This window comes from Pongo pygmaeus, chromosome X (genome assembly GCF_028885625.2).
Source record: "Pongo pygmaeus isolate AG05252 chromosome X, NHGRI_mPonPyg2-v2.0_pri, whole genome shotgun sequence".
Taxonomy (NCBI): Eukaryota; Metazoa; Chordata; class Mammalia; order Primates; family Hominidae; genus Pongo; species Pongo pygmaeus.
The window spans coordinates 16,157,947-16,185,551 of record NC_072396.2 but is presented as its reverse complement, the minus strand read 5'-3'; the positions used below and the strand labels follow the sequence as shown (position 1 = coordinate 16,185,551).

Below are 27,605 nucleotides of genomic sequence, written 5' to 3'. Positions count from 1 at the left end.
CACCTCCCCCTTCCCCTCTCCCCCAGCCACAAGAAAGAACCATCTGGCCCAAGTAATAGTGCCAAGCTGGAGAAACCATGGTGTCGTCTTTGAAAGAAAGAATATGACAATCTCTATGATAATAAAGACACCTATTATTATTAACAACAAATATTTTATTGCGGAAACTGGGGAGAAGCAGGCCTTCTGTCCCCAGGGAGAAGGCAGGAGTGAATGGGCAAGGGAAAGGGAAGGGTTTTAAGGGAGAGGAGAGGTGGACCCACCTGGGGCTCACTGAGTGGTCGGCTGGAGCAGTGGGAAGTGCCCCAGTGGGGCCGGTGGCTGGTGTGGGGGTGGAACTGTGGTCAGTAGGGTAAAGTTGCTGAGGGCTGGAGGCTCAGGAGGTGGTGGCAGGGCCTGATTCTTGGAGCTGGGCAGCAGGCTGTGTGTGCTCAGAGGCTCATGGCCCCCCCGGCGAGGCTCCTTCCAAGTACAGGCAAGCCTGAGGTGTCAGGGCAGCAGGCGGCCGCCAGGAAGGATTGAGACAACGCTGCCTGGGAGTGGGGGCTCTGCTCAGCGGCCTAGACCTGGGCACAACGGAACAGGCCACTCCGTTTCTCATCACAGACCTGAAGGCAGATGGCCTGGGCGTCGGGCTCCCTCTGCTCTCTGGCGGGGCAATTTTCATGGTTACCAGGCTGCGGACAGGCTGTGGGGGTGGCGGGCACTCCAAAGCCACCACTTCATGTAGGCCAGGCGAGCCTTGGAGAAATCAGGCCTGATGTCGCTCAGCAGCGGCAGCCTGTTGGGAAAGCACCTCCAGGCCTCGAGGACCATCTGTCTTAGGACGCGGATGCGGGCAGGGACCATCTCTCTCTGGATGCAGATACGGGCACAGTCCCAGCTTGGGGGAGTGGTGGGGAGGGGTCGGATGCAGACCCAACGCTTCCTGTGGAAGTAGGTGACCTTGCAGTTCTCCTGGACCTGGGAGCTGAGGAAGGGCCTGGACTGCAAAGCCCAGTGCTTCTGGGCGGGGTGCAGCTTTCTGGCCCAGGGCCAGCCCAGGAAGCAGCTTGGGCCTTCCAGTAGACACTGGGCTGTCAGAAGTTTCCGAAATCTGCGGTCAAGGCCAGAGATCAAATGTCAGGGCTCAGTGACCAGCGACTGTTAACATAAAAATGTTGGAAAGTGCACGAGGCGCTGTGTGCCGGGTACGGTCTGTCCACCAAGTGTCGCATGGGGTAGGAGGCCACGGCCAGGCCAGAGCTTTGTGGCGTGCAGCTGCAGAAGGGGCGGGTGGCGCCCCATGCTGTCTGGAGGACCAAGGAGGCTCAAGCCTCAATCCTTCCTACTCATGGTCCCAGACACTTAGCTCTGGGCAGAGGGGCCTGGCAGCTGCCTCTACTTTTGTACCTGACCTTTAAAGGCAGAACATAGAAGAATTTCTGCCAGGCCCTGAAAACTGCAGATACCTGTTGACAGAAGGGTGCTCTCTTTGATCAGTGTGAAAATGATCACAATACACTTGGAGGCTCTTTTAAGGAAAAACAAATCATTTGCTCATATTCGTCTAGGATGGCTGTTAATATCACTTTTTGCAATTTTGCTCTTAAGAAAATGGTGAAAGCCATCAGGATTTATGTTTTAGTACCTGTAATGCTGATTTTATGTTGACCCTCATAATTTTCAGTGTTCACACAGCCATATATACATAATCTTCTCTGAACACTAATGCCATTTCTGTCCTTTCATTTCTATTGGTAATCCTGGAGTAGAGTGAGGCACATTTTCCACTAATAGCTGAAAAGATCTAACTTCAAAAACAAAGAATCCAAAGGCTGCTTAGTAACTGTAGTGCTTAAGTTTAGAGTCTGTTCAAGGCGGTGTGAAAAGTTTTTTTGGGGGGACATTTCCCTCAAAAGCACGTGCAGAAAGAACCTATTGACCCTCTGGAATGCCAGAATCGGGAAGAGACAAAAAAGTCACAACCAATTGAAGATCGGGCAATAGATTTGGCCCAGACTGAGGCAGATGGGTGAACAGTAAAGACAATAAATAGAGCTTAATGAGGAAGCACCAAATGCTTTTTGAGGTCAGAGGGGGCCAAGTGTTTTGCAATGCAGGGTTGGGGTCAGCCAGTAGTTGCAGGGGAATGAGATCCCTAACACTCTCCTCTCACCAATGAATTCCTTTGGTTTTTTGCCCGATTCCTTATTTATGGAATGATCTCTAGGTGTATGATTTTCAAAACCTAGAGATATGCCTATGGTGTAATTTGGTATAATTTTCTTCTAAAGACAGTTCTCAATGAGTGGAATGACTTTTTATTCATATCTAAGACATCTCAAGATAATGGCATCAGAGTGGGTATAGACTTTTTTTTTTTTTTTTTTGAGATGGAGTTTCACTCTTGTCGCCCAGGCTATAGTGCAATGGCGTGATCTTGGCCCACCGCCAACCTCCGCCTCCCGGGTTCAAGCAATTCTCCTGCCTCAGCCTCCCAAGTAGCTGGGATTACAGGCGCCCGCCACCACGCCCAGCTAATTTTTTGTATTTTTAGTAGAGATGGGGTTTCACCATGTTGGCCAGGCTGTTCTCCTGACATCAGGTGATCTGCCCGCCTCAGCCTCCCAAAGTGCTGTGATTACAGGCATGAGCCACCGCGCCCAGCCTAGACTTCTTATAATGTATTTTTCTTTCCAATGTCTATAGAATTTCCCATATCCTTTTTGCAATATAAGCCAGTGGTTGTTATTCTGTTTGTGGCTAAAGACTCTCTGACAAACCACAATTTTGTCCCGGTGAGGTATAGGCAGTCATAAGTGAATCATCACTAAATATGCCTTCTACTGGTTAATCAAGGTGTTGATTAGTTAAAAGCCATTCTCATAGACATTGAAGATGTCTGTTTCTTCTTCTCATACACCAAGAGGTACAGCATTTCATTGGTTAGTTGATATTAGGGATTAGTGTCTATCAGTGGTGTTCAACAAGGGGTGAGTTTGCAATTGACAGTGGAGAATGTCGAGACATTTTTGGTTGTCACGACCTGGGGAGGTGGTACTATAAGCACTCAGTGAGTGGGGGCCAGGGATGCAACTAAACATCCTGCAATGCACAGGACAGTCCCCACAACCAAGAATGATCTGCCCTCAATGTCAGTGGTGCTGAGGTTGAGACCTTTCATCCAGCTTCCTCTAATGTTATATAATCATGGTGCATTCATCAAACTAAGAAATTAACATTGGATTGATACTATTAAGTAAACTCCAGACTTTAGATTGCCCAAGTGTCCTTTGTCTTCTCCAGAACCTACTCCTCCTTGGTCTCCTCCACTGTTGAGTTTTTCTGCCTTGTTTTTCATGACCTTGATGTTTTTGAAGACGGCTGGTGATGTATTTTGTAGAAGTCCTTTTTCAGTTTGGTTTTGTCTTTTCTCATGTTTTAGATGAGGGAATACAAATTTTGGAGGAGGAATGCCATAGAGGCGACTGGTATTTAGGTTGTTTGCAAAGAATAACTATGTATATGTATTATTGTTTAGGTCTGCAGTTTATGTGTAGGATAAATTGCTGTTTGGTAAACTGCACTCTGATAGCTACTACAATAGTACCAACTTAGCATTGTATCTTCCTTTGATATTCTAATTAACTATTAGTAAAACAACATACTTTTTAGCCTATTATATCTTTATTCATGTGTCATTACCACCTACCAGTAATACATGAGGCTGCCTATGCTCCACACTTGTACCAGCACTGTGAGCAATACAATTTTGGGGTTTCTGCTAATCTGATATGTGAAAATTCATATTTCAGTGTAGTTTCATCTTGTTTTGTCGCTTTTTATAAGCAAGGTTGAAAATTTTTTCACATAGTATTGGGTTTCTTGTTTCCTTAACTGTAAGCTGTCTGTTTATACCATTTGCTGTTGATTATCTAAAAACTGATTTCTAGAAACTCTTTGTATATTAGGGCAATTAACTCTCTGTTTTGTTCACTATGATGTCTCAAACACCTAGAAGAGTAGCTGGCATATAGCAGGCATTCAATAAATAGCAGCTGAATGAGTGAACAGAGTTGCAAATGTTTTCCCTGTTTGTCATTTATCTTTTGTTTACGGTGATTTTCATCAGAAAGGATTTTAAAATTTTTGTGTGTAGTCTAATTGCTAGTTGTTTTCTTGATTACTTCTGGGTTTTGATTTATAGTTAGAAAAGCTTCCTCCATTTGGATGTATGAAAGAATTTTCCTATGCTTATCTTTGTACTTTTGTGGCATTTTTGTACCTTTAAAGTTTTGTTCCATCCAGAATATATTTTTTTCAGGACTGAACGATGAGTCCAACTTTTTCTCCTAAATGCCTGCTCAGTTGTCCCCCAGTACCATTTACTGGATTTATCTTTTCCTGCATTGAGCTGAGATCCTATCTTTACCATAAAGTAAATTCTCATGTATTTGGCCATATTTCTGAACTATTTTCTTCCCTTGATTTATCTTCCTATTCATGTGCTAGTATTATACTATTTAATTATTGTGGCTTTAAAGCCTTATGGGTCTAATCATTCCTTATTTTCTCCTTTAGAATTTTTCCAGCTATTCATGCTTATCTGCTTTTCCACATGAACTCTGGAAGTACTATATCTAGTTTTAAAATTCTGTTGATATTTTTATTAAAATCATATTAAATTTATGGAATCACAACTTAAGGAGAATTGACATCAAAGGTGTCTTTATAATATCTTCCTATGTAAAAACAGGGTATGAATTTTATAAAGTCAAGTCTTCTGTGTCCCTCAGAAATGTTTTATAGTTTTCTTAACATTTTATGTTGTTTATTAACATTATTTTAGTTTCTATTATAAGTAGGTTTCCTTCTTCTGTTTTGTCTTCTAACTAATTGTGAGTTATATATGCCAAAGGAATTGATTTCTATAAATTGACATGGCACTCCACTAATTGCTGAATTATCTTTGTAGGAGTTTTTAGTGTTTCTCTAATGTTCTTTATGTTTTTTGGTCTAACTTTATTGGCTCCTGCCAGAGGTTAATTCAATTAAATTTAATATTTAGTATGCTAATAATCATGGAGTTAATGATATCCTTTCCACATTAAACATACTATTTATTTTTGAGCTGAGATAAATCTACTTCATCCAGTTAGGGAATTCTTCATTTCTGTTTTATTAAAAAAAATTTTAAAGGGATGGTGGGTTTTGTCTAACGTATTTTAGGAAATCTATGGAAATGATCATATAGATTTGTTGATGGGATGAAATCCATTAATCGTAAGTATATCATTCTTAGTACTGAACCATCTTTGGATTACTGGAATAAAGCCTACCTGGACAAAGTATATATTTCTTCTAATGCACTGCTAGATTCTATTTCTAGTATTTTATTTAGCTTTTGTTGTTGTTGTTACATATTTTTTAGAGATATTGGCCTATTGTTATTTTTGGGGGGTAGGATGGTCTAATCTTTGATAGGTTTTGGTATCACTGTTATCCTGGCTGCATAAAAAAGAGGCTGGAAGCTTTTAGTCAATAAAAATCCAATATGAACAAGTAAACGCAGTTATTATTACAGTTTAGTTTATGAATTAAACAGGATTTTGTGTGCTGATGTAGTAACCACCACTTATACTTAGTTTCTAAGAGAAAAATAAATCCCAAGTTTCAAACAACTGACTTACATGAAAATTTCTGGATGAATATTGTTGGAGTCTGTCTTTATCCTGAGATTCTATAGCAAAACTCCCTTAAGGATTTTAAAGGGTTTTGAATACACCCATTTCCAGCCTTCATTTTTTTATTTAAAAGGGTCTTAATTTTCATAGAGAATCTACACAATGCATGTATAATAAAAACATATGTCACTGTCAAATATAGATGTAAAAAGCTTATGTTCTTCTATGTTTTAACTCTTCTCTCTAGCGAATTTGAAATATCTCTAAATTCATGTCCAAACTGAGATAAGACGTTGGTACACTTCAATAAAAATGTATAAGCATTACAAGATGTTAAAACTGATGCCACAGTCTGAGCCCAGCCTCGTTTTAAAAGGGGAGACGAGGATTTCCTTAGATGAAAATTGTGGCGAGAACGTACCTGATCATGATCAACCTCTACTGGCTGCTTCTTAACGATAAAGGTGATGGACTCAAGACAGGGCTGGACCAGGCAGATACTGGACCTATTTGGGTCCAGTAATCTAGACAGATGGGCACCAGGCAGGAAGTGCCAAACGACCCAAATTCCATGAGAGCGTCCTGGCCAAGAGACTAGGTCACTGAGTCATTATTTAGTAGTGAAAACCACTCAGGAATCGGACACCGAGGTGATGGTTCTCAGGGAGTATCTGGAGATCAGCAGTGGTTCAGAGGAGCTCCAGGCCCTTCTGGGCAGCTACCTGAAGAATCGCTGCTTAGGATGGAATCATGCCCAGCCTTTGTTTCTGCAATTAACTGTGTATTTTTTATATTCCCCAGTGGGAAAACAGCCAAAACCATTTGATCTCTCAATTCTAGTGAGGTTCCAGCAGGTAGTCTCCTCTAAGTATTGTTGGGAGGTATTAGACAGTGGCCAGTGCATAAAGAAGGAGGCTTCACTTCTTCAAGGGAGACTGAGAATTTTCCTTTTAAAATGCAATGCAGAAAAACAAATAACCCCATTAAAAAATGGACAAAGGACATGAACAGACATTTCTCAAGACATACAAGTAGCCAACAAACATGAAAAATGCTCATCATCAGTAATCATCAGAAAAGTACAAATCAAAACCGCAACGAGATACCATCTTAAAACAGTCAGAATGGCTATTATTAAAAAGTCAAAAAACAACAGATGTTGGTGAGGCTGTGGAAAAAAGGGAATGCATATACACTGTTGGTGGGAATGTAAATTGGTTCAGCCACTATGGAAAGTAGTTTGGAGATTTCTCAAATAACTAAAAACAGAGCTACCATTCAATGCAGCAGTACCATTATTGGGTATAAACCCAAAGGAAAATAAATCATTTTGCCAAAAAGACACATGCACTCATATGTTCACTGTCACACTATTCACAATAGCAAAGACACAGAATCAACCTAGGTGCCCATCAGCAGTGGACTGGATAAAGAAAATGTGGTAATATATACACTATGGAATACTACACAGCCATAAAAAATGAATGAAATCATGTCCTTTGCAGCAACATGGATGCAGCTGAGAGTCATCATCCTAAGCGAATTAATGCAGGAACAGAAAACCAAATGCTGCATGTTCTTGAGAGAACTAAACATTAAGCACACAGATATAAAGATGGGAACAATAGACACTAGGGGTTACTGGAGGGTGGAATGGGTTAAAAAACTACCCATTGGGTACTGTGCTCATTACCTGAGTGATGGAATCTGTACCCCAAACCTCAGCATCACGCAACATACTTATGTAACAAACCTGCACATGGTACACCCTCTATCTAAAATAAAAGTTGATAGAAACAAACAAAAAATGAAATGCAGATCAGGAGGAGCCAGAAACCTGGACTAAAAGGGGAGAGAGGAAAAAAGAGGGAAATGGAGAAGAAAGGAGGGGGAAAGAGGTGGGGACCAGAAGGATACAGTGGGGGATGAAAGGGAGAAGGAGAGAATATATGGGCCTCCAGAGAGCAGCCCTTTGAGATTCTGAATATAGAAGAAATAATCTTGGGGGGCTGGACAAAGGCATCCAACCTGAAGGATGTGGGTCATTGTTCTTTCCAGCTGGACAAGGCAAGTTTCTGTAGAACTGCTCTCTGCTCCCTGCCTGTGGGATGGCAGCTACAGAAAAGAAGGCTGCTCTGGGTGTGTTCACAAGGACTTAGAAGGAGCCAGTGTCAGGAACAAAGGAGGGGACAGCAATATGTTCCTGAGTCCCCAAGTCCTCAGCGGCACAGCAGCAAAACCAGGAAGCTCACTGGCCCACCCACATGATCACTTCTGTCCCCTGCAATGTGACCCAGGGCCAGGGTCATTCACAAATTACAGGTCTCCTTCTAAGGCAATGTTGAAAGAGAACCGGAATACAGTTCACCTAGTTAAACTTCCCAATTCAAAGTGCCTTGGTAATGTCTCCACTCTTGGGATTGAAACATAAAATTTATTTCAGGCAATTTAGGAAAAACATTACCCCCACACTTAGTTGATGGCATGGAATCCACCAATTTCTATAGCTCTTTATGATGTTTGCCTAGCTAAAGAACAACAAATGAGAAAACATCAAAAACAACGGACATCTCACTGTAGAATTGGAATGAAATATGAATTAAAAATGACCATCTGGTGATTACCTAAAAACAAATCACAGCCTGAAACCGCTTAAACTGGCAATTTAGAATGTTATAAACATCGCCGAATTAAACTGGACACAGAACACATGAGCAGGCTGTCTGACGTTGTGCCTGCAGTCCACAGGGAAAGGTGCTCCTGCTCCACTCACCTCCCCGGGCCTTCCTAAGCCTTGGCCCACGGGGACCCTGGAGGCTGAAGCTCTTCAAACAGGTTACAGCACATGAAGGCCAGGCTTTCGGTGCAGGCCCCTAAGTCCTCAAGGGCATGTTCCAGGAGCCTCAGTATATAAAGCACGTTTTGTATTAATAGCTTTTGTATTTAATGCTTTGATATCTGGGGACTTGTTGACACCACAAGCACTGTCCCTCCCAACGTTGGCTAATTCCCAGAGAGAACAGACAACTGCAAGAGCACCTTTCATATGTAATCCAGAGCTTACAGCCCCACCATCTCCTTTATCAGGCTCTTACACTGGGGCCACTGTTCTCCTGCACCAATCACTCCACGGTCAGGTATCAGCCAAGTGGAGACAGCCCCCTAGGCCCCAGAACACTCTGAAATTATTCAAACTAGCCAATCCCAAGCCTGCTTACCCTGCCTCGCCTGTTCCTTCCCACTGAAACCACAATAAAAGCTCTTGCCCGCATTTTCCCCTCACTTTCTCTGACTCTTGAGCAACCCTGGTGCTTCCTCATGTGGCTCTGCACAGTGTGCCATGCCTCCAGCTTCTAGGGATCTGGAAATAGGATCTTCTTCCTTCATGACAGTCATTCCCATGTCTGTACATCTTACTGTACCCGACTAAAACAAATCCCAGGTACCCTTAAAACGCTCAGCCTCCAGTGCAGACTAAAGTTGGAAGCATGCGGGAAGCCTGTAGCTGCTGAACCTGCAAGAGCTCAGGGGCCCCATAAGAGTGTGGCCTATGCATTTTTAACCCCAGTCCTCCATCAGCTAGCTGTGTGACCTAGCAAGAAAGCACTTAACCTCTTTGAGCTTCACCTTCTTCATCTGAAAAATGGAGACAATAATATTGCCGAGTTCTTAGAAAGATAAACTAAGCACTTGGCAAATATGGAGTCACTTAGCACTCATAAATATTAGTTCCCTTCAAGAAGATTTCCTACAGTTATTTGCCTTTATCTTTCTATTCTGCTTAAAATACATTCTTCCGTTTAAAATGTATTTTTTTTTTTTAATTTTTTGAGACAGTCTCACCGTCACCCACGCTGGAGTGCAGTGGTGCGATCTCAGCTCACTGCAGCCCCTGCCTCCCGGGTTCAAGCGATCCTCTCGCCTCAGCCTCCCGAGTAGCTGGGACTACAGGTGCCCGCCACCACGCCCAGCTAATTTTTGTATTTTCAGTAGAGACGGGGTTTCGCCATGTTGGCCAGGCTGGTCTCGAACTCCTGGACTCAAGTAATCCGCCCGCCTCAGCCTCCCCAAAGTGCTGGGACAACAGGTGTGAGCCATCGCACCTGGCCTAAAATACATTAATTTTACATTTTAACTATTATTTATTTATTAACCTTTATCCTTTTATACCAATGCTTACAAATAGAAGTATGATACAAGCCACAGAGGTAATTAATTTTCTAGTGGCCACATATAAAAAGTAAAAAGAAATAGATGAAATCCTTTGTAATATTTTATTTTACCAAATATATTCAATATATTATTACTTCAACATGTAATCAATAGGAAAAGTTATTAATGAGATGCTTTATATTTTTTCCATACTAAGTTTTAAAAATCTGTTGTGTATTTTATACTTCAGCACATCTCAATTTGGATGCTACCTTTCTCATCAAAAATACTTGATCTATATTTAGATTTCAAAAAATTTATACTTGAAAACATATATATATATATATATATATATCCAAATGGTTCCAAACATTCTTAAAAGTTTTTCTTTTTTTTTTCTTTTTTTTTTTTTTGAGACAGAGTCTCACTCTTTCGCCCAGGCTGGAGTGCAGTGGCACAATCCTGGCTTACTACAACCTCCGCCTAGTGGGTTCAAGCAATTCTTGTGCCTCAGCTTCCCAAGAAGCTGGGATTACAGGCGCTTGCCTTCACGCCCGGCTAATTTTTGTATTTTTAGTAGAGACAGGGTTTCGCCATGTTGGCCAGGCTGGCTTCGAACTCCTGGCCTTAAGTGATCTGCCTGCCTCAGCCTCCCAAAGAGCTGGGATTACAGGCGTGAGCCACCACGCCCGACCCAAAAGTTTTTCAATAACTGAATTGAATATCAGTTTTTTAATTGAAATTTAAGCGAATTAGAAGTAAATTAAATCTTCATTTTCCTAAGTTACACCAGCCACATTTCAAGTGCCCAACTGTCACATGTGGCTTGTGACCACTCTATTGGACTGCACCGTTTCATGCCATTTAAAACACATCCTTAACAATCACTGTTTATCTTACCAGTGTAGGGATCCCAATATTCTTAAAGTAGATAACAATATTATAATGTTCTATCTTTTCATTCTAGAATACAACACATCATTTAAAGTTGGTGAGATTTTTTACCTTTAAAAATACTCCTATCACAGCCAAACCATTTTCTTCCAGTGCTGCATCCTCAAAGTTTTCAAATTTGACTGCGTTCCAATGTACTAAGTGCAGCTAAAACACCATGAAAAGAGGGTTAACACATGACTACACAGAATCTCTCCAGAATAAACCCACAGCCTCAGTCAACCTATGACATTTAAACACATTTCTTCACCCAAAATAAAGCCACCAAGAAAAGCATATGACAATCCAAAATAAGAAACAAAGATCAGGAAGAAATTTAGGCAAGGACAGCAATTAATATTTCTTTAGAATAAAAGGACTTGGGGAGAAAAATAAAATAAAATACATACAGCAAACTGAATCGCATTTCAGTAAGGGATCAACATTTGCTCGTTCCCATTCTGCTTTGCATGAAATACTAACATCCAAAATCCATTTACATTTAAAGGAGAGAAAATGTTTATATTGAGAAAAATAAATTCTCCTTATAGGAATTAGACAAGAGTTGAAGACTGGCCGGGTGTGGTAGCTCACATCTGTAATGCCAAGACTTTGGGAGGCCAAGGTGGGTGGATCATTTGATGTCAAGAGATTGAGATCAGCCCGGCCAACATAGTGAAACCCCGTCTCTACTAAAAAAAAAAAATACAAAAATTAGCGGGTGTAGTGGTGGATGCCTGTAACTCCAGCTTCTCAGGAGGCTGAGGTGGAAGGATCGCTTGAACCCGGGAGGCGGAGGTTGAAGTGAGCCGAGATCACGTCACTGTACGCCACTTAGGTGACAGAGCAAGACTCTGTCTCAAAAAAAAAAAAAAAGAGTTGAAGACACATTTCTTCTTTGAGAGATGACCACTTAAAATGTTCTTTTTATTGTTGATACAACATTTAAAACTAAATTACTGCCAGGTGCGTTGGCTCACATCCGCACTTTGGGAGGCTGGGGCAAGAGCATCACCTGAAGCCAGGAGTTCAAGCCCAGCCTCAGCAACACAGTGAGATCTCATCTCTACAAAAAATTTAAACATGAGTTTGGCATGGTGGTACGTAACCGTGTAGTCCCTGCTACTTGGGAAGCTGAGGCGGAAGGATCACTTGGGCTCAGAAGTTCAAGGCTGCAGTGAGCTATGACTGCACCACTGCACACCAGCGTGGGTGACGAAGTGAGAGCCTATTAAAAAAAAACAAAACTAACAAACCAAACAAACAAAACCTAAATTACAAAAAAGTTATAAGAAGCAATTATATTTCCTTATGATTTCCCTATACTTTTGCTATGGTTTGCATATGGTCTGTTTGGCCCTGCCATGTCTCATGTTGACACCTGCTCCCCAATGTTGGAGGTGGGGCTTCATGGGAGGTGTTTGGATCACGCGGGCAGATCCCTTATAAATAGCTTGGTGCCATTCGGGTGGAAGTGAGTTCTTACTCTTAGTTCCCAAGAGAAGTGATTTGGGTTTTTTCTTTTTTTGAGACAGGGTCTCACTCTGTCACCCAGGCTGGAGTACGTTGGCACAACTGTGACTCACTGCAGCCTTGACCTGCTAGGCTCAAGTGACTCTCCCACCTCAGCCTCCCAAGTAGCTGGGACTACAGGCATGGGCCACCATGCCTGGCCAGTTGTTGTTTTTTTTTTAATTAAAATTTTTTTTTGTACAGACAAGGTCTCACTATATTGCCCAGGCTGGTCTCCAATTCCTGACCTCAAGCCATCCTCCCGCATTGGCTTCCCAAAGTGCTGGGATTACAGGTGTGAGCCATCACATCCAGCCACAGAACTGATTGTTGAAAAGAGCCTGGTACCTTCTCCTCTCCCTCTTACCATGTGATCTCTGCACGTTGGCTCCCCTTGGCCTTCCAACATGAGGCGAAAAAGTTTGAGGCCCTCACCAGATGCAGATGTGAGCACCATGTTTCTTGTACAGCCTGCAGCACCATGAGCCAAGTAAACCTCTTTTCTTTATAAATTACACAGTTTCAGATATTCCTTTGTAGCAACACAAATGGATTAAGATAACTTCTCTACAAATCATTCCTTGTGCACCACTCATGAACTTATTTTCTGGCATCACCATTCCCCCAAGTCTGCTAAGTGAGACACCTCAAGGTCTTGGTTACCTTTGCTTTCTGTTCTCTGGAAGAGGATCTCACCTCCTAGTCCTGTTGCTTTTATTTCAGAAATGATTTTTAAAAGTTGCTTATTTTCTATATTTCTATTGCCTTCATTTAATCTCTCACCATCTATCACTTGGATTAATCACAACTTGTGGCCCTGCATTGTTGCCTGGGTTAATCTAAAAACATAAACTGCTAATTAAACAAAATCAAGCTATGCCACTCTCTTGTTTACAAATAACTAGTTTCTGATGAGCCTGCCCTCCATCTACCCTATTATGCTTTGATGATCACCACTCTCACTGCCTCTCCCCACAACACACATTCAACATTCTGGTCATGCCATTTTGTTTTTTGGTCATTTCCTGAACATTCTATCAAATCTGCCTTTGCACGATTTTCCCTCAGTCTAGAATGCCCTTCTAATCCTCTTGGCAAACTCCCATACATCCTTTAATACCTAATACAAATGGCTCCTCCTTAGTGAAATCATCATAGACTCCTCTGAGTGGTCTGTATCACATGCCTTCCTCTGTGGTCCCATAGCACTTTCAGAAACATTTTTCAAATCACACTTGCTTTATAGTTTTAATTTCGAGTATTCTTCCCTCACTAGACTTTGCCTTTTGGGTGGTTAAGAATTAGTACACCTGGTACTTCGTGCAGTGCCTTGCACATAGTTGCCACTCAGAAAATGTTACAAACATAAATATGTAAATGATAAAATACATACATGTTATTAGGTGACCCCAAATATAAAACGTGTTTTTCTTGCCTAATTATCCTTCTGCTCTGTATTGCAATCTTACGTTTTAAAATGTAATTAAATATAACTACTATTTAATATAGAAGTTATCTGCAAAGTAAGCCAGCCGAGGAAAACTAGTACATATTCAACACATACACACACAGAAAATAGATTTCTGGTAAATCTTTCATTTCATTTCATGCCCTTTCTTCTATACCAATTACAAAATCTGTACATAGAGATATATGTATTTGCTAATAGAAAATATTACCTATACTAGTAGAAGGAAACATCCATAAAAAAGAGAAGGGAACTTTTCCATACACTGAAAAGTGAGTCCAGTGATCATTCAGAAAGCCCATTCAGGGCATATACCCAAAAGAATGGAAAACTGAGTCAAAAAGAGACATTTGTACACCCATGTTCATAGCAGCATTACTCACAAAAGCCGAAAGGTAAGGAATAGATAAACAAATGTGGTCTATCCATATAACGGAGTATCATTAAGCCTTAAAAAGGAAGGAAATTCTGACACATACTACAATATTGATGAACTCTGAGGACATTATACCAACTGAAATAAGCCAGTCACAAAAAGACAAATACTGTATGATTCCACTCATATGAGGTGCCTAGAGTAGTCCGATTCATAGAGACAGAAAGCAGAATACTGACTGGGTGTGGTGGCTCATGCCTGTAATCCCAGCACTTTGGGAGACCAAGGCGGGCAGATCACTTGAGGTCAGGAGTTCGAGATCAGCCTGGCCAACATGGTAAAATCCCCTCTCTACTAAAAATACAAAAGTTAGCTGGGCATGGTGATGGGCACCTGTAATCCCAGATACTCAGGAGGCTGAGGCAGAAGAATCGCTTGAACCTGGGAGGCAGAGGTTGCAGTGAGCCAAGACTGCCCCACTGTACTCCAGCCTGGGTGACAGAGCAAGAATCTGTTTCCAAAAAAAAGAAAAGAAAAGAAAAGCAAGCAAGCAAGCCAAATGCTGATTGCGAGAAGCTGGAGGGAGGGTGAATGGGGCGCTACTGTTTAATGGGTAAAGTTTCAGTTTTGCAAGATGAAAGGATTTCTGGAGATAGATGGTGGTGATGATTGTACAATAATGGAAATGTACTTAATATGATACTACTTAACTATATTCTTAAAAATGGTTAAGATGATAAATTTCACATTATGTATATTTTACCAGTTTTTTTTTAAATTCCAATGAGTTCCATGCCATTGCTCACAAAGAGGTCAATACTATCATGGAGACAGTTTGATGTGTCCGTGTTAACATGACACTCTTTCTTTAACTCCTTACAAGACTACCAGATCTTGCCCTCACCTGATTTATCTGTAGAATCTTCAAATTCCACGAGGAAAGAGTACCCATTATTCCAGACGTGGAGGCAGGTGGCTGGGTCATAAGAGATGGTAAGTGGTTTTAAGCCGGGATCATAAACACTGTCCCTCCACCGAATGTTGATGAATGACTGTCGATCGCCCCCAGGAACGAGGTCCACGCTCTCCCAGAGTGGATGCACTAGGAGAAAGCAGGTCAGCCTATTATCAAGACTGTCTACTATCTAGCATCACACATGAGGCAATTCCACTTCTGGAGACCCTGTCAAGGCTAATGGGAACTAAGAGCTTTAGCAATTAGCCATTCAGGGCCTTAATCAGCTGACTAAAGCAAAGGCTAAAGACAAGTCAGAAAGCACTGTGCAGAAGAACAGCATTCTGCCATCTTGAAAACCCAACTCCTCTCAGTATGCCTACTAAGCTCACCTAAACCGAGTGCAATCAGTCCTGTGATAACAGTAAAATGCAAGGAGATTAGCGCCATGTGGAAATAGGTATTCATAAATGAGTTTCTTTTCTTCATTGAGAATTTCCCAAGCCCCAAGACCCCAAACGAGCTCTAAATACAAAGACAAACTAATTTGATTTTCAATAACAGACTCATTTAAAAAAAAAAAAGAAATGGGGGAGAACTTTGAGAAAGGAAATGTTCAATCAAGTATTGTCAGTGTTTAACTGGTTGTCTGGTAGAAAAAAAGACTTGCGTAGCCTGCATCCTGTAAGATGCTTGCCCCACGTAACTGTGCGTGCTGAGTTGAGTTCACCTCATATGTAAGCAAACTCTGAGGACCAGGCAGCCATCCTGCAAAACCTGGGCAGAACATCGGCATTGCTGAGGTCCCTGGAGGTTGCAGTGTGTCACAGGGATGTGGAGATTATCTGTTAAGGTGTACACATACAATTCATCCTCCACAGGCACTGAAGACATTGCTGATGCTATTTTCTTCCAGAGTCAAGCACCAGGTCTCTGTAGCAAGTCCCTGGTAAGTATCAGCAGACTTGCTGATAACAGAGAGTGGCCTGTTGAGATCCCCATGTGTGATGAGCAGAACCAATGTATATCAGTTTGGGGTGGTCCATTTCCCTGTCCTTTAGAAGTACCATGGATGAGTAGAATCAAGAACAATAGGAAAACTAGGAGAAACATGAATTGAGAGAAATGATTACCAACGACCCTCTGCATCTCGCCCCACCACTAAGAATGGGTCTAAGGATTTGAGAAGTAACTAGGCAGCTCCCACCCAGTCAAATCCCCCGAATATGGCAGGGACACCCTCTTGTTTCCATAAAAACCAGAAACTTGCCTCTGGTTTACTCTTACAGGGGCAACAGTTCTCCTGCTACAGTAGCAGCCCAAAGATGGAAGTTTAAAATCTTAGCCTTGGCTTTATTTTTTTGTGGGGGTAGGCAAAAATGTCCTGGCAGTATAGACACTGAGCTCTCATGGAAGCATCCAGACCAGTGTTCTCAACAAGGAGAGTGACTACGGCCCCAGAGGACGTTTGGCAACGTCTAGAGACATTTTTCATTGCCACAACTGGAAGAGGGTGCTACTGCCATCTAGTGGATAGACGCCAGGGATGCTGCTAAACATTCTACGAAGCACAGGAGGAAGCCACCACTGCAAAGCGTTATCCAGCCCCAAATGTCAATAGTGGCCCAGTTGAGAATCTTAGTCTGCAAAAACTCAGAATATTCTTCTTTTTTTCCTATTTCTTCCTATAACATAGTATTCTCTTATCTCTGAAGAGATTTAAACCTAATTTAAAAAATTAATTTCAACTTTAACTATAAAGGGTACACATGCAGGTTTGGTATATGGAGTGACAACAGTCCTGTCACCCCAGCCAGTGAGCATAATACTGAACAGGTTGAACCCAATGTTTTTATTTTTCTTAGTATGAAAGAATTCCTTACAGAAGAACAATAATTTTCTGTTAAATTTAGGAGCCAAAAATTAAAAATGCATTTGAACTGGCACAATATTTCAATACTATAAATCTGATCGGAATGCAGATTCCTTCTAGAACGCCCTTGAAAGGCCCTGATTCCATTTTAAAAGATTCCTGACAAAAAGAGACTACGCACCTTCCCCTCAGACACTCAGACTGTGGTTGATAATGTGAGAATTCACATTCTTCAAAGTCATTCAATGAGGGTTTACCGTGAATACTAGGGAAGAACTGGAGTGACAATCAGCTCCCTAAGACGATGCCTTGGTCATCCTTAATTGTTCTCCATCTCATTCATGAAATGGGAAGTATCAACACTCACACTCATGCAAATACCAGCCCAAGAAAACTGGGCCTGTTCCTTCAATTGCTCTTTAATGACCATAATGACACGATCAGTTTATGCCCTTGAGTTTACAAGTTCAGCTTCCAGAAGGTTTCTTTCCTCCTACCCACCTCCTCCTTTACTAAACTAGACCATCTAGGCTAGACCATCCAACTCACTGTGGGGAGAGGTGTTCCTTGGTCACTATCCCCCTATTGAAGCCAACTTTTTGCCAAGGGCTTGTTTTGCTAATGATAAATTCACACTTTTCTTTTCCTCTTCCCTCCCCTTCTACCATTTTAACAAAATATAGATAGAAATGATTTCTTGGCAGTTGTCATACTTTCCCTCAAAACAGGAAGGTGAGGACGAAGCATTCTAACAGAAGCTTCATTTTCAGGTTTTTCTTTATAGGTAGAAAGGGAAGAGATTGTGACTATTTCAATCACGGTTTAAGTGAGCGAAGGGCACACTGTCATTAAAAAGGTGTCAATAATCTGTCACTGATGAGCAAGAAAACTCCTTTAGATTTTATGGTGAGGATGCACTTGGTCTTATTTATACGCCTAGTCCTGTGTTTGATTTATTTTATGCTTGCACCACCTATTTCTCTAGCCTCCTTGTACGTCTCTGGACTCTTCAAATGTAGAAAGCTCATTTCTGCCTCAAGCCCCTCAGTTCCTGATTCTCCTCCTCTGCTGGAATCATTCCCTTCATTCCACTTGGCACTGGCTCCTGTTATGCCTTAATTATCACCTCCTCTCCTCTTTGACTACCCTGTTATAACATGATCCCCTTGAATTTTTAATCATAGCACTCTGGTTTTGTCCTTCACAACATTATTACATGGGTATAGTTATAATTATATGCACACGCACTTAGTTATCGGCCTCCCCCACTGCTCTGCAAGCAAGCTGGCTTTCAACAACTACGGTGGATCAAATGAATCAGATGAAGTATATCACTGAAAAAGTTTGCTTCTTTTTGCTTTATTTCCCATTACCCCCACTGATTGCATTATTTTTCTTTAACAATTGTTCAGGTTTAGCTTTTCCTTACCTTGCCCAGACCACTAGCCTAGTTCTGAACTCTACGCCACGGACTTCACACAAAGCCTCTTGGTCACTTGTCCTCTTTTCTCACTTCCCTTTACCCCCTGAGTTCAGCCACTCAGTTTTCCCAAATTACCGGCTTTGTCAGGGTGCTCCTGTGCTAAAGACAGTACATCAAGTGCAAACTTCTGTGTCCAAGTGCCTGTGTTTTTCTACTAGAACCCTCCTCACTTATCTAACCATTCTCCTCATTCTTTCCAAACGCTGGTGTTCCCATGCTGCCCCCTTGGTCAATCCTAAATGAGTGGTAAATGTAAAACCCCCAACAGGCTTTGAAGACTTGGTGCAAGGTAAACAATGTAAACTCGGTAATAACTGTTATATGGATCACATGTTAAAGTGATAATATCCTGGATATACTGGGTTAAATAAAAACGTCACTAAAATTAATTTCACCTGTTTTCTTTTCCCCTTTTCTAATGTGACTCTTAGAAAACTGAGAATTACATATGTGGCTCAATTATATGTCTATAGGACAATGTTGCCCTATACCCTCATGTGCTTTATATCTGGTCCCTTGCTATGTACCACCCTTTTTATGAGGGATGTGCTATTTCCTCATGTAACTGAAGACCATCTGTGTAGGCCTTGCCCTTAGTGCAGTGATGGGATACACAGGGACCCTCTGTATGACTTGGCTGAGGATGATCGCAGGATCACAAATTTCCTTGTTACACAGGGACCCTCTGTATGACTTAGCTGAGGATGATCGCAGGATCACAAATTGCCTTGTTAGAGCATCAGGGCTGTAAAAGGCACTTGGATGCCGAGTCCATTAGCCATAGAATACACATGCAGTTATCAGCACAGGAGACTAAAAGCCCACATTTCTTGGTGGTCAGTTCCAGGGCTAATCGTCAGTCCCAGGTAGCTGAAGACAACCCTGAAGCCATTAGTGCAATTCCATGGGACTCCTAATCCTCCCACTGTTTCTCAAGATTATTTGAAAGTTAATGGAGACAATACAGTCTGAGGCATCCCAGCCTATATCAGAGGTCTTTAGGAAGACATTGCAAAACAACCTGTTAAAACTCTTGTCCTCATCTGTACAAAACCCCCATGACAAGTTTACCTATACAACAAACCTGCACACATACCCCTGAACTTAAAATAAAAGTTAAATTAAAAAAAAAAAAAGTATTGTTCTCCAGGCTTTGGTTCTTCAAAATTAATTGGAAAAATAATAGAACTTTATAACACCGTTGAGTTATAATATAGATCAGTGCTGTCAAATACAACTTTCTCTAAAGATGAAAATGTCCAGTATGGTAAGTTGTAGGCACATGAGGCTATAAAATGTTAATGTGCTTAAATTTACAGGTAAATACCCACAGTGGCTACATTAATTGTGGCTACATTTTAGACAGCGCCATTCTAGTCCAAGTTATCCTAAAAGGAAATGTTTCTTTTCTTTCTAAAAGCAGGGAGATCATGAACATTAAGAATCACTGGAATAATATTAAATTTGTACTATTTACATTATAGCTGATATTCTTTATATTTCATTAAGAATTAACATTAAATTAATTTTCCTATGGTCTAAGATCTCATGTCTAAATCTTTTTTTTTTTGGAGACAGAGTCCTGCTCTGTCGCCCAGGTTGGAGAGCAGTGGCGCGATCTCGGGTCACTGCAACCTCTGACTCTGGGGTTCAAGCGATTCCCCTGCCTCACAGCCTCCTGCGTAGCTGGGACCACAGGTGCATGCCACCATGCCTGGCTAATTTTTTGTATTTTAGTAGAGACGGGGTTTCACCATGTTGGCCAGGATGGTCTCATTCTCCTGACCTCGTGATCCACCTGCCCTGGCCTCCCAAAGTGCTGGGGTTACAGGCGTGAGCCACCATGCCCAGCCATCTAAATTTTTTTATGTGATCATCACGCTAAATTTCACTAGATGATACACTAAGTGAAATTGATTTTATTTTCATCTTGGATAACAGGTGTAGGCTTTTATTTTTATCTTGTTATAAGTCCCTAAAGTTAGGACTATCAACAATTACTGTCTGCTACTTCAGATAACAGCAAACAGCAATCTGAGTTGACAGCTAAAGATTATCTGTGGAGAGCCTTGGGAGCAAAGATATGATGAGCACAGAGCACTGGGCTGACCTGAAATGCTGCTTACCGAATTTGCCACAATCTCCTACTTGCATTCACTCCTTATTCTGCTTTGCCTCCTCTTAAAATGTTCAGACTTAAACATCTGAGGCAGGCACTTGAGCCTACGATGATGATAACAAAGTACTAGAAGTAGCTGCCACAACTTTCTTTCTTTTTTTTTTTTGAGACAGAGTACAGATGCTGGTTCACTGCAACCTCTGCCTCCCAGGTTCAAGTGATTCTCCTGCCTCAGCCTCCTGAGTAGCTGAGACTACAGGCATGCACCACCACGCCTGGATAATTTTTGTATTTTTAGTAGAGATGAGGTTTCACTATGTTGGTCAGGCTGGTCTCGAACTCCTGACCTCAGGTGATCCGCCTGCCTCGGTCTCCCAAAAGTGCTGGGATGAGCCACCGTGCCCGGCCTCATAACTGAGTTTCTAACCCTCAAGAATCTCGGGTTATTCTTGGTTACAAGTGTACACTAGCCTTCCGCTGGGGTACTGAGCTGTCAGAAACAATGAGAACTGTGTTTACAATTGAGCAGATGAGGGTCCAGAATATAGGAATAGGACCTGCTCAAAGGCCCAGGGCAAGAAAGACCACAATATTCTCCTTGGGGCAAACAGGTTGGAACAGTGAAACATACCACAAACAAAATCAAATGTTGACTTTCACCTGTTTTTTTCTAGTGACGTAGAAACAAGAACACGTCATATAATATAGCTATTAGTCAAGTGAACCCCATCTCCTCGGGGGACCACTATTTGGTTTCTGTTAGCACTAAAAGCAGCAAGCTATCCTAATGGCATAGGCTGATTGGGCTTTAGGCATTTAACTTTCAACTTTCTGCAAATAAAGACAAACAATCTCAAGAACAAGGCAAACACCCCACACTCACACAAAACATTAGTAACTAGATAAATATGACTACATTTTTTCCATGTTAAGCCTTAGAATGCAGTGCCAGGGTTCGGAATAAGCCAGTCTGGGTAGGATATGGGCACACCCAGCAATCATAAATTTGTTATGACCCCGACCAACTCATTTCAATGAGAACATAGTCAATGTTGGGATAAAACAAAATAAACTTGTAATAAAAAATTCTTCCGAAGCACTTTCAAGGCAATGGATCCAGCTAGATCAACATTATTAACGGAATTCCTTTTCTTATGTGCACGGAGGTTCAAAAAGGGTAAACCCAAAGAGCACAATCTGAGAAACCTCAAATCCTGAAACAAGCCAGTATTTGAAAACTATGTAAATTGATTGTGAATAGTGGAAAATATATTTAAAAAACCCAAAAGATATATTTAGCCAATTCATTAAATACATCTCTCCACCATCACAGACATCTCTCCTATCATCTCAGCGGTTCTCTCCCAGGGTTATTTTGCCCTCCCTCCCAGGGGACATTTAGCAATGTCTTGAAACATATCTGAATGTGATCATTTGGGTAGTGCTACTGGCAAGAGATCAGAGATGCCACTCAACATCTAGTGAGCAAAGGGCAGCCCCCACACCACAGAATGATCCATCCCCAATGTCCATCGTGCCACAGTGGAGAATCCCTGCAACATCCAGCTGCAGATAGTACCTTGTATTTCCAGGAGGGGAACGAGATGAGAAAGGCTTGAGGAAGAACATCTGCTGTGTCACATGATCTTCTGTGTTTACAGCAGAGCACACACTTGCAAATCAGTCAGCTAGAATTAATTCTGCAATTCTTAACTCTGGACAGAATATTCTGAAGCATGAAGCCACTGAACTGCTTGCAAACATTCATGTGCAGCTTCCAGCAATTTAAGATTCACAGAAATAATTTGCAGTTTGTGGATCAACCTTAGTAAAAAGACAACTGCTAACAAGAAATAATAAAGAACAGGTTCCAGAATATCTGAAACCTTCTCCAGTTTCTGCATGACATCATTTTAACGTTTTAACATCTGTCAAGAAAGAATGTTCCACATTTATTTTACTGGACAAATAGAGAAACAGTTATTCTCACAGTCCATAAGGCATATAATATCACACTGGAATGCCCATGACATCACAGCTCCAAACGCTTAACACATGTGGTTTTTATAAAACCAACAAGCCTTTTCTCCTCTCTTTAATGAAATGGTGTACTCACAGGCTTATTTCTGGATTTTGTAAGTACAAGTACAGAGGCTGCAGGATGGCCTGGGCCTTGGAATCTGGAAGCTTCTCCACAGCAATACATATGGGGACACAGGACGAGTGACCCTCAGGGTGTTCATCACCACCATCTTTACCCTGAAACTTTGATCAGTTCCCAGATAACTTGCAGGAACCCAATAACCTGGAGGGAAGAGGGCAGAGAAGTGAAAGCTGTAAACAATAGAGACTTAAGATCATTAGAAAACCTCTAAGTAGGACAATATTCAGACTAGTAATACTCACCCTGAGGTGGAAGGGAGGGCAAATGGGAGTCAATTATCCACTCTTGTTCCTCAAACTCATTGGTCACCCCAAGATGACAGACCCACTTGCTTTCCCTCACATTCACTTCGCGCTTCTGCCCGCCCACCAGCCACATGGACTTTAGTTCTTCCAACTCCTGCCTTTCCCTCTGGCCTGTGCAGATGCCCTTCCTTTCCTGGACTCTCCCTCCATCTGTGCCTGGTGAATCCCCACCCCCACTTCAGATGACTGACACCAGCGTCACTTCCTCTAAGCTCCCCCAACCACGTGCTCACCAGGTCAGCCCAGAACTGCTTTGTGGTCACAGTGCTTATCACAGTGGAATTAATACCTGACCAGGAATGTACTTTATGACTGCATCCTCTCCAGTATCTAAGCTCCACGGTAGCAGGGACTGTGTCTGCCTTGGTCAGAGCTGCATCTCTTAGGGACACAGTGCCTCATTCAAAATGGGTGCTGGGAGTACTAGTCAACTGACCTGAGTAGGCTCCCTTGGTGACAAAGATGTTGGTCCTAATTTCAAGAACTAAGAACTGTGCCATGACTGCCAGCATGCTCTGAGACAGTACTAGGGGTCTTTCCTTTTCTCAAACGTCATCACCCATTTGTAGGGATGTCTATACTTTTAAAACACTTTTAAATATTTCTCCTTTGAGAGGAGGGTCTCATACCCCTATCTAAAAGATCCAAAGGACCCCCCAAATCCTGCCTGATCTAAAAGAGGACCCTCACTGAGTATGAACCTCATCTAGTCTCACAGGGCTGGGATTCTGCCAGTTAGCACTTTCATTTCAAAATGTATTGTCATTTCTTTTGCTCCAAGCACAGTGGTGGGTGCTATGATGCAAAGATGACCAAGACTTGAACTGTACCTTCCAGGTATGTAATTTCTCCCTTAGGAGCCTCTTGAAATGCACATAGTATGGGTAAGAGAAACACAGAACAAACCAGTTTACAGCAGGGTGTTTTTGCCACCTCAGATTCTGCCTTCTCTTGCCAAAAGCGGGGCTCTCAGCAGTATGGCCATGCTGGGGTAGTGGTGGGGGTTGGGGTAGGTGGGAAGGGGTGGCAAAAGGCACAAACGTAGAAGTTGAGGGGCAGGCACTAAAGACACATTTCCCTTACACATCTGAAATTTATTTCTTCATACCATCTTTCCAAGAAGAATGTAAGATATAAAACCCACATCATGGTCCTCAGTGATGCTGAGCAAGGAGGCAAACATGCTTTCATCCTCCCCTCTCTTTGTGCACATTCATGTTAGTAATTGGCTGTGAACTAGCTCTTCTCCTCTGTACTGCTGTCCTTGATCCTGCTCCATCTAAGCTAGAGAGAAGACTACACCTATGTGAAAGGAGCGAGAATCATCTCTATGTGCATTGTGAAATAAAGCACAGCAGGATGAGAAGCCAGTCTTTTGGCACAGTGCCATGCGCTTTGCTTTGCATATGCATCACTTTGCTAATGTGCACTGAACTCAGGGAGCCAGAGATGTGCAGCCATTGCATTAAAGGGGACTGGTAGGAAGTTAGTGAATCCTGTGGAGGTTCCTTACCTCTAGGCTTGACTCCCTACCGGAGGTCTTTAGGCCAATGTATTAGCTTGTAAGAAAGTACCATAGACTGGGTGGCTTGAAAATTTTTGTTGTCTCATGGTTTTGGAGGTTACAAATCTGAGGTCCAAGTTCTCTGCAGGTTGGTTCCTTCTGAGGGCAATGAGCGCTCTGTTCCAGGCCTTTCTACTTGGATGGTTAATTTTATGTACCAACATGGTACCCAGATGTTTGGTCAAATACCAGTTTAAATATCACTGTGAATGTATTTTTTATATGAGATTAACATTTAAATCAGTAGACTTGGAATAAAGATTATTACCCTTCATGTGGGTGGGCCCTACCCAATCCGTTGAAAGCCTTAAGTTGAAAAAGACAGGTCCCCTGAGGAAAAGGAAATTCTACCTCCAGACTGCCTTTGGGCTGGAGCTGTGCCATGGCACCAGTTTGTGCTCACAATCCAGTCTGAATGTGTACCCAAAGTTCACGTTTTGGAAACTTAATCTGCAATGCAAAAGTGTTGGGAGGTGATTAAATTATGAGGGCTCTCCCCTCATGGATGGATTAATGCCATTATTAGGGGGAACTGGTTAGTTTCTGAGGTAGTGGGTTCCTGATATAAGGATAAATTTGGCCTCTTTCCCTTCCCTCCCTCCTTCTTCACCCCCAACCACTCCCACCCCTCACATGCACATGCTCTTGCCCTTCTGCCTTGTGCTATGGGATGATGCAAGAGAGAGCCCTCACTAGATGCTGAGCAGATGCTGGCACCATGCCCTTGGACTTCCCAGCCTCCAGAATCATGAGTCACATAAATTTCTGTTCATTATAAATTATCCAGTGTCAGGTATTCTGTTACAACACAAAACTGAATAAGACAGGCTGTAATATCAATTCTTCCCTGGTCTCCAGTCTGCTGGCCTGCACTGCAAATTTCATGAGCCTACATTCACAAGCCAATTTTTAAAAATAAATCTCTGTCTCTGAACACACACACACACACACACACACACACGCGCACAGGCACACCCACACATACATACACACACACACACACACATATATACACATACACACACACATATATACACATACACACACACAATTGGCTTTGTTTCTCTGGAGAATACCTAATAAACCTTGCTTCTGGTAATTCCTTGGCTTGTGTCAGCATTAAGTCCAATTTTCGTAAGCCATTCTCATCTTGTCTGTGTCCAAATTTCCCTTTTAATTAAGGACACCAGTTATATTGGACTAGTGGTCACCCTAATGACCATAATTACCTTTATACAGACCCAATCTCCATATGAGGTCACATTCTGAGGTACTGGGGCTTAAGACTTAAACGTATATGAATTTGAGATGGGAGGGTACAACTTAACTCATAACAGCCAGTGACACCTAAAGTATGTCTGTGTTGCCTAAAAGGTGTTGACAATTCTCAAACCAAAGTTAAAATCACTTTTGTTTAGTTTTATCTGTGTTTGTGTAAATACAGTTTTTAGTGGGAGTGTGTATGTCAAAATGTCTAAGGAGATGAAAAATCACCTTGTTGAAGCCATGTAAAAAAAGTCTGGCTCAGGATTTAAAAGACAAACTGCCAATAAGCTGTCAATATCTTATCTTGATAGTTACTGGAGCCAGGTAAGAGCATCTGGTTTTTAAATAACTTCACTACCTGAATTCACTTAGCAGGTTTAAACAGCAATAGACCATGGGTCAACTGAATTTAGAATCTGTTTTCCCCTTATTAGGGCAAACTTCAAACTTGTACAAAAAAATGGTGAGAATAAATCATCTATATATCCAATACTCCATTTCAACAATTACCAGTGTGTGGCTGGATACCGCCTAGGAGAGCTAAGCCTTCTGTGCTACATATCCTTTGCCGTCACTGATTATTCATGTATGCCTTGGATATTACTAACATGTTGTTTTTCTGTTTTGCAGCCTTAGAAATGTGTGAAAAAAGAAAAGATTCTAAAAGTCTTTAAATGTCATTCATAAGTAATGTATTTATTAAATGCCTCATAGCTTGAACTCTGCCTGATTAAGCCACTTATGCGAAACAGACAGGAAAAGTACTAACAAAAGGTTACGATTACATTGAAAAATTCCTTGATTGGCATCAGATTGACTCTTCATTTTCTCAACTCCTGATTTCAAAAGGAAGCCTGCCTTTTGCAATTTCCTGAAACTTAAATTAGAGATTACGCTGCTATGTCTTAAGAAAGCTTAGCTTCCTCCTCTCACTCACTTCTTCCTTGAGAGCGTGATCCCAATCTGAGGCTGCCAAAGGTTTCAAAATATATTTCTTATACCTGATTTGTGTGTTGCAACTAACTGCCCCAGTGTGGCCAGTGACATGATGAATTTCCCTCTTTCCATCAGATTTCCTTAATATTCATATGCAATCACAAGGCACTCAACCTTTATTCCATTGCAACTGTGAGCAGTGACAGCCTTTTTGCTTGGTTCCAAGCACAGGGCAGCTACGTATAGGCACAGAGAATGGTGCCCTTGCTGTTTCGCCTTTCGGTTAATTCCAGCCCAGGTACTGATTTAAAATAGCCCAGAAAGTTTTTCATTTCCAAAATATTCAAGAACAGTGCAGCTTTTCACTAAGTCCCTGAAGACAGGGGAGGTGGGGTGAACTTTGGTTCATTGGGAACTCTGATGCAGGCTGTGAATAGTGACTCCTCTGAGAGATGCGCGGGGCAGCATTTCTTACCAGAGATTTCTGACTATTCTCCATACTCCAGCAAGACTTTCAAAGTGCATAGTGGAAATGGTCAGATTATCAGTAAAGAAAGAAGGGGAAGCAGAAAGCAATGTGGTATTCAGTGGTTAATAGGGAGCATATAAACAAATTAAGGTTTACGCATCTTCATTAACTCATTTCCCAAGCTTTTCCGGCAAAACTAAATGTGAGAGAAGTACACTGATATTAACACTAACGCGTTTCCAGCAGCCTCAGAGCAGCAGCATTTAACGCTGAATATCACACAGAATCCCAGCCACCAAGAATGTCTGCATTTTGGAGGTTCCTCTCCTCCGGCTCTGGGGCAAGGCACAACAGAAAAACTCAG

General features: G+C 41.9%; 1 protein-coding gene across 1 annotated transcript; it reads right to left on the bottom strand.

Annotated features, from left to right (window-relative positions):
• Nucleotides 1-137: 137 nt before the first annotated feature.
• Nucleotides 138-25,171, bottom strand: LOC129024342 (putative inactive carbonic anhydrase 5B-like protein). Its single transcript, XM_063660607.1, is given in 6 exon segments — nucleotides 138-1,050; nucleotides 1,052-1,096; nucleotides 10,824-10,919; nucleotides 15,012-15,209; nucleotides 22,654-22,842; nucleotides 22,944-25,171. Coding segments are annotated over 4 exon segments (603 nt in total). The 5' UTR covers nucleotides 15,093-15,209; nucleotides 22,654-22,842; nucleotides 22,944-25,171; the 3' UTR covers nucleotides 138-669.
• Nucleotides 25,172-27,605: the final 2,434 nt, after the last annotated feature.